The 13,739-nt window shown below is 48.8% G+C and overlaps 1 protein-coding gene across 1 annotated transcript in view; it reads left to right on the forward strand.

Annotated features, from left to right (window-relative positions):
- The window catches only part of LOC137331650 (glypican-1-like), a 162,685-nt gene that overhangs the window by 148,345 nt on the left and 601 nt on the right, over positions 1-13,739 (forward strand). The window contains exon 8 of the mRNA XM_067995588.1: positions 10,883-11,058. Coding sequence (XP_067851689.1) covers positions 10,883-11,058 — 176 coding nt within the window. The remainder of the gene's footprint in view (positions 1-10,882; positions 11,059-13,739) is intronic.

The following is a 13,739-nucleotide window of genomic DNA, read 5'->3' on the forward strand; positions in this document are numbered from 1 at the left end:
AATTATAAAGGGCTCTGGTGAGACCACACCTGGGGTACTGTGTACAGTTTTGGTCTCCTGACCTAAGGAAGGATATACTTGCCTTAGAGGGGGTGCAACGAATGTTCACCAGATTGATTCCTGGGATGAGAGGGTTGTCCTATGAGGAGAGATTGAGTAGAATGGGCCGATACTCTCTGGAGTTTGGAAGAATGAGATGTGATCTCATTGAAACATATAAAATTCTGAGAGGACTTGACAGGGTAGATGATGAGAGGCTGTTTCCCCTGACTGGAGAGTCTAGAACTAGGGGTCATACTCTCAAGATAAGGGGTCGGCCATTTAGGACCAAGATGAGGAAGAATTTCTTCACTCAGAGGGTTGTGAATCTTTGGAATTCTCTACCCCAGAGGGCTGTGGATGCTCAGTCATTGAGTATATTCAAGACTGAGATCGCTAGATTTTTGGACACCAAGGGAATCAAGGGGTATGGGGATCGGGCGGGAAAGTGGACTGGAGGTTGAAGATCAGCCATGATCTTATTGAATGGCAGAGCAGGCTCGAGGGGTCATATGGCCTACTCCTGCTCCTATTTCTTATATTCTTATGAGGGATGTGGCAAGGCAGTTGGTATTTTGGGAGAGAACAGGGGCACGGTGACTGGAAGAACAGCCTCTGATTGTGGGCAACAAGCAGCATCTTTTTTTTTATTCGTTCACGGGATGTGGGCGTCGCTGGCAAGGCCGGCATTTATTGCCCATCCCTAATTGCCCTTGAGAAGGTGGTGGTGAGCCGCCTTCTTGAACCGCTGCAGTCCGTGTGGTGACGGTTCTCCCACAGTGCTGTTAGGAAGGGAGTTCCAGGATTTTGACCCAGCGACAATGAAGGAACGGCGATATATTTCCAAGTCGGGATGGTGTGTGACTTGGAGGGGAACGTGCAGGTGGTGTTGTTCCCATGTGCCTGCTGCTCTTGTCCTTCTAGGTGGTAGAGGTCGTGGGTTTGGGAGGTGCTGTCGAAGAAGCCTTGGCGAGTTGCTGCAGTGCATCCTGTGGATGGTGCACACTGCAGCCACAGTGCGCCGGTGGTGAAGGGAGTGAATGTTTAGGGTGGTGGATGGGGTGCCAATCAAGCGGGCTGCTTTATCTTGGATGGTGTCGAGCTTCTTGAGTGTTGTTGGAGCTGCACTCATCCAGGCAAGTGGAGAGTATTCCATCACACTCCTGACTTGTGCCTTGTAGATGGTGGAAAGGCTTTGGGGAGTCAGGAGGTGAGTCACTCGCCGCAGAATACCCAGCCTCTGACCTGCTCTCGTAGCCACAGTATTTATATGGCTGGTCTAGTTAAGTTTCTGGTCAATGGTGACCCCCAGGATGTTGATGGTGGGGGATTCGGCGATGGTAATGCTGTTGAATGTCAAGGGGAGGTGGTTAGACTCTCTCTTGTTGGAGATGGTCATTGCCTGGCACTTATCTGGCGCGAATGTTACTTGCCACTTATCAGCCCAAGCCTGGATGTTGTCCAGGTCTTGCTGCATGCGGGCTCGGACTGCTTCATTATCTGAGGGGTTGCGAATGGAACTGAACACTGTGCAGTCATCAGCGAACATCCCCATTTCTGACCTTATGATGGAGGGAAGGTCATTGATGAAGCAGCTGAAGATGGTTGGGCCTAGGACACTGCCCTGAGGAACTCCTGCAGCAATGCACTGGGGCTGAGATGCTTGGCCTCCAACAACCACTACCATCCTCCTTTGTGCTAGGTATGACTCCAGCCACTGGAGAGTTTTCCCCCTGATTCCCATTGACTTCAATTTTACTAGGGCTCCTTGGTGCCACACTCGGTCAAATGCTGCCTTAATGTCAAGGGCAGTCACTCTCACCTCACCTCTGGAATTCAGCTCTTTTGTCCATGTTTGGACCAAGGCTGTAATGAGGTCTGGAGCCGAGTGGTCCTGGTGGAACCCAAACTGAGCATCGGTGAGCAGGTTATTGGTGAGTAAGTGCCGCTTGATAGCACTGTCGACGACACCTTCCATCACTTTGCTGATGATTGGGAGTAGACTGATGGGGCGGTAATTGACCGGATTGGATTTGTCCTGCTTTTTGTGGACAGGACATACCTGGGCAATTTTCCACATTGTCAGGTAGATGCCAGTGTTGTAGCTGTACTGGAACAGCTTGGCCAGAGGCGCAGCTAGTTCTAGAGCACAAGTCTTCAGCACTACAGCTGGGATGTTGTCGGGGCCCATAGCCTTTGCTGTATCCAGTGCACTCAGCCGTTTCTTGATATCACGTGGAGTGAATCGAATTGGCCGAAGACTGGCTTCCGTGATGGTGGGGATATCGGGAGGAGGCTGAGATGGATTATCCACTCGGCACTTCTGGCTGAAGATGGTTGCAAACGCTTCAGCCTTGTCTTTTGCACTCACGTGCTGGACTCCGCCATCATTGAGAATGGGGATGTTTGCAGAGCCTCCTCCTCCTGTTCGTTGTTTAATTGTCCACCACAATTCACGACTGGATGTGGCAGGACTGCAGAGCTTTGATCTGATCCGTTGGTTGTGGAATCGCTTAGTTCTGTCTATAGCATGTTGCTTTCGCTGTTTAGCATGCATGTAGTCCTGAGTTGTAGCTTCACCAGGTTGGCACCTCATTTTTCGGTACGCCTGGTGCTGCTCCTGGCATGCTCTTCTACACTCCTCATTGAACCAGGGTTGATCCCCTGGCTTGTTGGTAATGGTAGAGTGAGGAATATGCCGGGCCATGAGGTTACAGATTGTGCTGGAATACAATTCTGCTGCTGCTGATGGCCCACAGCGCCTCATGGATGCCCAGTTTTGAGCTGCTAGATCTGTTCTGAATCTATCCCATTTAGCACGGTGGTAGTGCCACACAACACGTTGGATGGTGTCCTCAGTGCGAAGAAGGGATTTCGTCTCGACGAGGACTGTGCGGTGGTCACTCCCACCAATACTGTCATGGACAGATGCATTTGCGACAGGTAGATTGGTGAGGACGAGGTCAAGTAAGTTTTTCCCTCGTGTTGGTTCGCTCACCACCTGCCGCAGGCCCAGTCTGGCAGCTATGTCCTTCAGGACTCGGCCAGCTCGGTCAGCAGTGGTGCTACCGAGCCACTCTTGGTGATGGACATTGAAGTCCCCCACCCAGAGTACATTTTGTGCCCTTGCTACCCTCAGTGCTTCCTCCAAGTGGTGTTCAACATGGAGGAGGACTGATTCATCAGCTGAGGGAGGACGGTAGGTGGTAATCAGCAGGAGGCTTCCTTGCCCATGTTTGACCTGATGCCATGAGATTTCATGGGGTCCAGAGTCAATGTTGAGGACTCCCAGGGCCACTCCCTCCTGACTGTATATCACTGTACCGCCACCTCTGGTGGGTCTGTCCTGCCAGTGGGACAGGACATACCCAGGGATGGTGATGGAAGAGTCTGGGACGTTGGCTGAAAGATATGATTCTGTGAGTATGGCTATGTCAGGCTGTTGCTTGTCTAGTCTGTGGGACAGTTCTCCCAATTTTGGCACAAGTCCCCAGATGTTAGTAAGGAGGACCTTGCAGGGTCGACTGGGCTTGGTGTTTTGCCGTTGTCGTGTCCGGTGCCTAGTGGTCCGTCCAGTTTTATTCTTATTATGACTTTTCGTAGCGAGATTTTACAACTGAGTGGCTTGCTGGGCCATTTCAGAGGGCAATTAAGAATCAACCACATTGTTGTGGGTCTGGAGTCACATATAGGCCAGACCGGGTAAGGGCGGCAGGCTTCCTTCCCTAAAGGACATTAGTGAACCAGATGGGTTTTTACGACAATCCGGTCGTTTCATGGCCATCATTACTGATACTAGTATTTTAATTCCAGATTTTTATTTAATTAATTGAATTTAAATTCGCCAGCTGTCGTGGCAGGATTTGAACTCATGACTCCGGATTTTAGTCCAGATCTCTGGATTACTAGCCCAGTAACATAACCACTATGCTACCGTACCCCGTAATACTCTGCTCTCAACTGTGAAACGCTCTTTCAAACCAAAGCCACCTGGAATGCTCAACAGGTGAATATTGAACATGATTCCTAGCTCCTGAGGCTCACTAAGGGCAGGATTCACTGTATTGGCTGCCATGGGGCAAAGAAGGGAAAATGGAATTAATGTGCAGATCAGCCATGATCTGATCGAATGTCGGAGCAGGTCCCAGGAGCTGAATGGCCTACTCCTCTCCCTCATGTTCCTAGCAACCTAAATAGTCCAGACAGAAAAACGACTTGAATGGATTCACCTACAAGGAACTCAAAAGTGCAAAGACCAAACAATTCATAAATTAAGCTTTTCCTCCCAAGTCTCTTAAAATTGTTACTGCACTAAAACCCATCAAGGGCATAAAATAACTCTCTTATATAGTTAGTGCTAAAATGTAGTCATTTTATGCATTAATGCAGAGACCCAGTGCTAACTGCTTGTTAACCCTCTCCTCACTGTGCTCCCAAAAACCTCAAACTTATTCGGAGCTCTGCAGCCCGTGTCCTCTCCTGCATAGTCGTTCACTCGATTGGCATCCAGCTCCCTGTGCCCCAACCTCAAGAACCCTATTCCTCCTGATCTGAGTGGTCTTCCCCAGCAACATGGCCTTGCACACACCCTCCACTCTTCAGGGAATGGTAGCATAGTGGTTATGTTACTGGGCTAGTAATCCAGAGGCCTGGACTAAAATCCAGAGTCATGAGTTCAAATCTTGCCACGGCAGCTGGCGAATTTAAATTCAATTAATTAATTAAATTCAATTCATTAAATAAATAAAAAAATCTGGAATTAAAATACCAGTATCAGTAATGATGGCCATGAAACTACCGGATTGTCGTAAAAACCCATCTGGTTCACTAATGTCCTTTAGGGAAGGAAGCCTGCCGCCCTTACCCGGTCTGGCCTACATGTGACTCCAGATCCACAGCAATGTGGTTGATTCTTAATTGCCCTAGCAAGCCACTCAGTTGTAAAATCTCGCTACGAAAAGTCATAATAAGAATAAAACCGGACGGACCACCCGGCATCGGACCACTAGGCACCGGACACGACAATGGCAAAACACCAGGCCCAATCGACCCTGCAAGGTCCTCCTTACGAACATCTGGGGACTTGTGCCAAAATTGGGAGAGCTGTCCCACAGACGAGTCAAACAACAGCCTGACATAGCCATACTCACAGAATCATATCTTTCAGCCAACGTCCCAGACTCTTCCATCACCATCCCTGGGTATGTCCTGTCCCACCGGCAGGACAGACCCACCAGAGGTGGCGGTACAGTGATATACAGTCAGGAGGGAGTGGCCCTGGGAGTCCTCAACATTGACTCTGGACCCCATGAAATCTCATGGCATCAGGTCAAACATGGGCAAGGAAACCTCCTGCTGATTACCACCTACCGTCCTCCCTCAGCTGATGAATCAGTCCTCCTCCATGTTGAACACCACTTGGAGGAAGCACTGAGGGTAGCAAGGGCACAAAATATACTCTGGGTGGGGGACTTCAATGTCCATCACCAAGAGTGGCTCGGTAGCACCACTGCTGGCCGAGTCCTGAAGGACATAGCTGCCAGACTGGGCCTGCGGCAGGTGGTGAGCGAACCAACACAAGGGAAAAACTTACTTGACCTCGTCCTCAACAATCTACCTGTCGCAAATGCATCTGTCCATGACAGTATTGGTGGGAGTGACCACCGCACAGTCCTCGTCGAGACGAAATCCCGTCTTCGCACTGAGGACACCATCCAACGTGTTGTGTGGCACTACCACCGTGCTAAATGGGATAGATTCAGAACAGATCTAGCAGCTCAAAACTGGGCATCCATGAGGCGCTGTGGGCCATCAGCAGCAGCAGAATTGTATTCCAGCACAATCTGTAACCTCACGGCCCGGCATATTCCTCACTCTACCATTACCAACAAGCCAGGGGATCAACCCTGGTTCAATGAGGAGTGTAGAAGAGCATGCCAGGAGCAGCACCAGGCGTACCTAAAAATGAGGTGCCAACCTGGTGAAGCTACAACTCAGGACTACATGCATGCTAAACAGCAGAAGCAACATGCTATAGACAGAGCCAAGCGATTCCACAACCAACGGATCAGATCAAAGCTCTGCAGTCCTGCCACATCCAGTCGTGAATTGTGGTGGACAATTAAACAACTAACGGGAGGAGGAGGCTCTGCACACATCCCCATCCTCAATGATGGCGGAGTCCAGCACGTGAGTGCAAAAGACAAGGCTGAAGCGTTTGCAACCATCTTCAGCCAGAAGTGCCGAGTGGATAATCCATCTCAGCCTCCTCCCGATAACCCCACCATCACGGAAGCCAGTCTTCGGCCAATTCGATTCACTCCACGTGATATCAAGAAACGGCTGAGTGCACTGGATACAGCAAAGGCTATGGGCCCCGACAACATCCCAGCTGCAGTGCTGAAGACTTGTGCTCCAGAACTAGCTGCGCCTCTAGCCAAGCTGTTCCAGTACAGCTACAACACTGGCATCCACCCGACAATGTGGAAAATTGCCCAGGTATGTCCTGTCCACAAAAAGCAGGACAAATCCAATCCGGCCAATTACCGCCCCATCAGTCTACTCTCAATCATCAGCAAAGTGATGGAAGGTGTCGTCGACAGTGCTATCAAGCGGCACTTACTCACCAATAACCTGCTCACCGATGCTCAGTTTGGGTTCCGCCAGGACCACTCGGCTCCAGACCTCATTACAGCCTTGGTCCAAACATGGACAAAAGAGCTGAATTCCAGAGGTGAGGTGAGAGTGACTGCCCTTGACATCAAGGCAGCATTTGACCGAGTGTGGCACCAAGGAGCCCTAGTAAAATTGAAGTCAATGGGAATCAGGGGGAAAACTCTCCAGTGGCTGGAGTCATACCTAGCACAAAGGAAGATGGTAGCGGTTGTTGGAGGCCAATCATCTCAGCCCCAGGGCATTGCTGCAGGAGTTCCTCAGGGCAGTGTCCCAGGCCCAACCATCTTCAGCTGCTTCATCAATGACCTTCCCTCCATCATAAGGTCAGAAATGGGGATGTTCGCTGATGACTGCACAGTGTTCAGTTCCATTCGCAACCCCTCAGATAATGAAGCAGTCCGAGCCTGCATGCAGCAAGACCTGGACAACATCCAGGCTTGGGCTGATAAGTGGCAAGTAACATTTGCGCCAGATAAGTGCCAGGCAATGACCATCTCCAACAAGAGAGAGTCTAACCACCTCCCCTTGACATTCAACGGCATTACCATCGCCGAATCCCCCACCATCAACATCCTGGGGGTCACCATTGACCAGAAACTTAACTGGACCAGCCATATAAATACCGTGGCTACGAGAGCAGGTCAGAGGCTGGGTATTCTGCGGCGAGTGACTCACCTCCTGACTCCCCAAAGCCTTTCCACCATCTACAAGGCACAAGTCAGGAGTGTGATGGAATACTCTCCACTTGCCTGGATGAGTGCAGCTCCAACAACACTCAAGAAGCTCGACACCATCCAAGATAAAGCAGCCCGCTTGATTGGCACCCCATCCACCACCCGAAACATTCACTCCCTTCACCACCGGCGCACTGTGGCTGCAGTGTGCACCATCCACAGGATACACTGCAGCAACTCGCCAAGGCTTCTTCGACAGCACCTCCCAAACCCGCGACCTCTACCACCTAGAAGGACAAGGGCAGCAGGCGCATGGGAACAACACCACCTGCACGTTCCCCTCCAAGTCACACACCATCCCGACTTGGAAATATATCGCCGTTCCTTCATTGTCGCTGGGTCAAAATCCTGGAACTCCCTTCCTAACAGCACTGTGGGAGAACCGTCACCACACGGACTGCAGCGGTTCAAGAAGGCGGCTCACCACCACCTTCTCGAGGGCAATTAGGGATGGGCAATAAATGCCGGCCTTGCCAGCGACGCCCACATCCCGTGAACGAATAAAAAAATTTTAAAAAATTAGACAGCTTTACAGGCTTTTAACAGGGTCAGGAATCGATACCCTGATCAATCAAAATTCAAATAGTTCCTGCTTTTAGCAGTCCACTTCATGCCTGAGCTGAATTAGCTTATCAGCACTAGTGAGTGGTCAAATCTTCAAGCCTTGGGTGGGATTGTGGGAGTGAATTTGTGTGGGTTGGGGGTAATTAGCACTAAAGCAGAGCAGATGTTTTATCGCGGATACCAACTGTATTGGTTGTCATGGAGGACATAGCAAGTGGTAACCTGGATACGTATCTCCAAAATTTTAATTTGGATTGTCTGAGGCAAGTGACCCCCCACCTCCCGCAAGGAATCTCTTCTGTTGGCTTGGGGAGAGGATGGAGTATGTTGTGTTTGGGGAAAGCAGGCCTGGAGTGAATAGTGGAGACGTGAGATGGATGAACATTACAGAGGTTTTGTTTTTGAATTAATTTGGGATCATGGGAGTGTTTAATTTGGAACAAGGAATCCTTATGTAGAATATTTCCTCAAGACATTAAATGGGTGGGATAGATAGAGTCCATGATACGGCAGTTTGGACATGCTCTACAGAAACAGTAGTCTCCTTCGACCGGTGGCTTGTTTCTCATTCTGTGCTTTCTTACATTTAGTAAACTACAAGGCAAGAAACAGAATTTGAGTCAGATATGTTGCAGGATTCACAATACAGGGCAATAGACATTTGGGGCCTGTTTTTCCTTGACCAATTTGCCATCCCACATGACCCTCGGCCTCCATTTGTGGTCTACCCAGCTGTGAGATATTGACTGAGCTGGGATTCAGTTAAGCTCCTTCTCCTTTTCCTGTTCTCCGGCAACAGATAGCCAAGGGGATGTTACTGTCGGCAAAGCAGTCCCAGCTTCCACACAGCAAGTGGAAGGGATTGATTCGCTTAGAAATTGTCAACAGTGGTGTGATTGGAATCAGGGGTTCATTGTGTCGGGGGATCACAGGTGCAGACCCACATCCCAACATTCTGAGTTCCGGCATTCCTGAGAGCGGCTCCCTTGACAACAGGTTAGTGAGTAGCTGTTCCAGCGTAGAGCCTCAATTGGAGTCGCTGCCTGGTTGATTTTTATAACCGGTGCTCAGATAGGCAGAGAGCTTTGTGTGGTGTCCAGTGTTGTCACTTGACATTAGCAGTCTCGCGTCTCGATGTCAATGATTAATAAAAAGATGCTGTGTTTTGTCCCTCTCTCAATTGAATTTGTACATATTATGAAAGGGGCCTTTTAAGAAGTCCATGGGCTTCATTGTGATGAACAGGGTGATGTCTAATGGTAGAATCCAACCTGGCAGCATAGGACACACTGCACCCTGAGGATTACTGGAGTGTGCGATGCTGATCTTGTTAGGGAGCAAAGAATGGTCTTTCTCCTACAGCAGCCCATCTGAGGCAATTTTTTTTGTTATTGATTATTGTGCTGAAAAATTACCCATAGGGAGTTGTATGGCTTTAAGTAATGGGAATGTGTTTTATTTTTATTTATTTTTAAAAAAAATAATGGAAATTTATCGTTTGAGTGGTTTTCTAATTAAAAATCTTATCGACTGAATTCCAGAGCTTGTGTACAGAGATGAGGGCTCGGAGCTATTAAGTGCTGTATTAGATTGCTCAATCTATATCCCAACAGTGGTAGTATTTATCCAAACTGAACAGATTTGGTTTCCCCTCCCTAAACCACAGTGTGCAGTATATTGCTATTGTAGCAGCTGTCTTCACAGACCAGGTTGGGTGGTGTGACTAGTTAATGTGACAATGTAAATACCAAGCCCAGCAACTGTGGGGACAGGAGTTTCAGGGAAAGGTGTGGTGCTTATGTGTGAGCGGGTGTGCACGTGTGTGTGTAAGCGTGCGTGCATGTGCATGAGCTTGTGTCTTGTACGCGTGCATGTGAGCCTGTGCACGTGTGTCTGTGAATGTGTATCTGTGTGTGTGTGTGCGTGCGTGTACGCTTGCTCAGGATCGTCAATTCCATTGCTTGGCTGTGTGTGGCCCTGTTATAGTTCAGTGGTGTTGGGCAATTAAACTTTGCGGGGGAGAGTTCCCTGTTGGCTCAGTGTGTAAATGCACTGCCCAGTGGGGTACTGAGCTGTACAGTGCAGAGCGGCGACATTTTCAATCCCTGGTCCTTGTTGAGCGGGTTGGCCTTAGTGGTGAGGGCACGGTTAGTCTCACTGTTCCTAGGCTAGAAAGAGGGAGGGGAAAATATAATCAGCCGGGGGTCCTGCTCTTGACACCGACTGGACAGAGACTACTCTTCATGTGTGCACCTAGAGATTGGGGATCAGCAGGCTGCTTGCCCACGCAGAGCATCACAGGTGATGGCAGTCCTGCCATTACCCAATGTCTACACGTGTGCACTTTTCAGCAGGGGTTGGTCGCTAATGATCCTGACTGATTTCTCTCCTCCCTGACTACCCATGGGGAGTTGATGCCAATTGTATTGTCTTTCCCACTTCACTAGATGAGATCAGGTATCAGGGCACTGAACTCAAGACTATCTCCTCCTGTGTAGCTCAGTACCAAAATAGGCCATGCCTTTACCAAGTGAGCCATTTGACCACTGGATATAGATTTTATCACAAAGGTCTCTTTTCTGCTGTTTAAAATACCTGAGTATCGTTCCTGCAGAACATAGACGGTACTATCTAACCTTGAATTCTTCCAAATCATTATATCTAGGGCAGTTCAACATTCAGCAGACGGGACTTGCCCTGCCTCCCCCTCCTCTTCTCCCACCCCACTCCCGCTGCTCTCCTCTCCCTCCTCCCCTTCCCCATACCCATACCCCTCCCCTTCCCCCCACCTCCTCTCCCTCCCGAAAAGAAAACAGCTGCGTTGTGCGCGCTCGGGACTAATGCTTGTAAACTCTGATCCCACATGACAGGTACCTCCCAGAGGTCATGGCAGATGGACTAGCCAATCAGATTAATAATCCAGAGGTCGAGGTTGACATCACCAAACCGGACATGACCATTCGCCAGCAGATCATGCAGTTGCGAATCATGACCAACCGTCTGCGGAATGCCTACAATGGCAACGATGTGGACTTCCAGGATACGAGTGAGTATTGGCCTGCTGTTCTCTCTTTATTGTCATTGTTTGGTTTTGGTGGATGTATATTTGCTCACTGATGTGAGAGAGTTCACGTGCAAAGGAGAGGTTCACTCAGTCCCTGGTACAGCATGGATCGATTATGGTGCTGAGTTCCCTCTACATTTTCCAGTTGAGGTTCTTCTTGCTCCTCCCTCCTTACTCTTCTCTTTATGCTACTTTTCCTTCTCTTATCTACCCTCTTCCCTTGTCGCTCCTCTCTCTTCTGTTACTCGTTCGTATCACTCCATTTTCCCTTTCCCCCCCCCCCCCCCCCCCTCACCCCCTTCCTCCTTTGTTTGCCCCTTCCTCTCTTCCTCATTCTCCTCCCTTTTTCCTTCTCGTCCCTGGATTCTCTTCTCACCTGCTGACTTTTCTTGGTCTCTACTTTCTCCCACTCTCCCAACAATCCTTCCTGCTGCTTCAATCTAACGATGCTGGCACTGAGGCCATTTTTACATTTCAAGCTTTCTCCTGACATTTTACCGTAAACAACGTGAGTTTTACATGAACTGAAACCTGCGGCCTTTACATGTACCCTGAGCAAGAAGATGTGGCACAGGATTTTGTGATGCCAACCACGGGTTCATGGGAGAGATACCCACCATGTTCTCCTTAGTCCTTTTAATAAGCAGAAAATACTAAGCTATCAGAACAGTATGCACAGGCTAACACTAGTAGTCAGATTTATTTACAGACTGAATAATGCAGAGAATCGGTAAGACGCAGCAAATTACTGAAAGTACAATGCTTAATATCGCAGAGAGAATCAGAACACACAGAGTTAAAATACTCTTTTTAGAATATATTTCTTACACCGCTTGATAAGCAATAGGACCCATAGATGAAATAGTGCTTCACAGACCTTCATGATGTGAAGTTGTATGAGTATGATGCAAATTTATAATCCATAGAGTTCAGATCTCCTGACAGATCTAAAGCTGAGATTTACTGTCATGGGAATGCCTTTGAAGTCTGCTCTTGTGAGTTGGGGTTGAATGTGTACGTCTTGCCATCTTCCTGCAAACGCCTCATTTTAATGGTTCAATGATTAGATTAATTGAATTTGTCTAACCCGTCGTCTGTTAAGCTGCATATGATGATATTTCAAACTGCCAGTTCTGGCCATCAAGTAACTTGTGACAAAATTGATTACGAAATGGTAATGCATACAAGAAAATCCATCCTGGACTAAAATCTCCCATTGCCATGGTCTGATCCTGTATTGGCCACCTTTGCCATAGGAATACAGGGTTTCATCCAGAGATGCAAATCACGTGACTTTAAACAGAGTGACCTATCACCTCCTGAAGCTGATGCAAACTGTAAAAAGTTCCGCTGTTGTTATATTTTCACCACACTTTTTTGTCAAATTTCCCATTCTAAATTCCTGTGTCCACCTTACGGAAACTGCCAATGTAAACTTGTCACGCTGTAATTCCACCGTCCCGCCATTGGAGGTGCTGCAGTGCCTTGGTTTTCTATCTCCCAGCCTATACTCCAGAGAAGCTCCTGTGCTCCGACCAACTGTACTTCCTGGCTTTCCAAACTGACGTAAGTTTTGCTATTTAACAAAGCATTGCAGAGAAATAAGGACAGAATGCCTGATTTTAAAACAGTTCGATGTACTCTGGTCCAATTATTCTCTGCTCTCTGACCCAGCTTCACTTGAAAACTAAATTTGGTCTTGACTGTCCATGTGCAGTGCCAGGGAGACTGACTAGTAATATATAAATTTTAAAGCATGAAACAAATATAATAATTTGCAAAACTTACCCATTCCAGTGTCCATTGCCTGCGTTGACTTTCCCGCTCTTTTTGGGGCATGGGCTTGCCTTTTGTTCTGTCCCTGGAGCTTGAGTCCTTCAGCTAGGCCTTGAGTCCTAATATCTTTCAGGCCTGTGACCACAGTGTCCCTTAGTATCTTGCTCTCCCCACCCCCAAGTACCGCCACCTTTCAGATCTTCACTTTCCCTACCACTGTGTGCTTTGGCTCCTGACAGGCATGGTTATTGTCTGTGCTCCAGTCAAAGTCAACCTCTCTCTCACCCTACTGCAGCCACTAATCTATACTTTAGGTTGTGTACTCTCTACCTTGCTGGCAAGGCCATTCTCTCTCTAGCTGACAAGGCATGGGTCCTACCCTGGCCATATGTAGCAAAATTTGTGTCAATTTCCAGGCGATTTCTTTTGGTGGACCCACTCCAAAGTGCATCCAACCCCAAACTCCAGTCCTATCCCTACGCAGCTCCCCTGACATTTAATCCTTCCCCCGAATGCTCACAGACTCAAGACCCCCCTCCGCAAAAATGTTCATGGACTCCCTTGACCATCAATTACGTCCTGAAACCCTCCCCACGTAACACTCCCAGACCCTTTAATACTCCTGGGGCCCAGCCCCGCTGAGTGCTCCAAAAACTCTACACCTCAAGTCTCGCAGACCCCATCCCCATGAATACTCCCAGGCTTCAGACGCCCCCCTCCCCCTCACCACCTTCCCACCTCCCTGCAAACCTTAGGCCATCTCTCCATGTTGATTCTCATGCGCCAATCCAGGCCTCACTCCACCATTTCTTGGTGTGTATTGGGCCTGGAGCTGACACTCTGGGAGTATATTGGGCCTGGAGCTGGGAGTATAACTGGACCTCTTC

The sequence above is a fragment of the Heptranchias perlo genome, chromosome 13 (assembly GCF_035084215.1).
Source record: "Heptranchias perlo isolate sHepPer1 chromosome 13, sHepPer1.hap1, whole genome shotgun sequence".
Classification (NCBI taxonomy): domain Eukaryota; kingdom Metazoa; phylum Chordata; class Chondrichthyes; order Hexanchiformes; family Hexanchidae; genus Heptranchias; species Heptranchias perlo.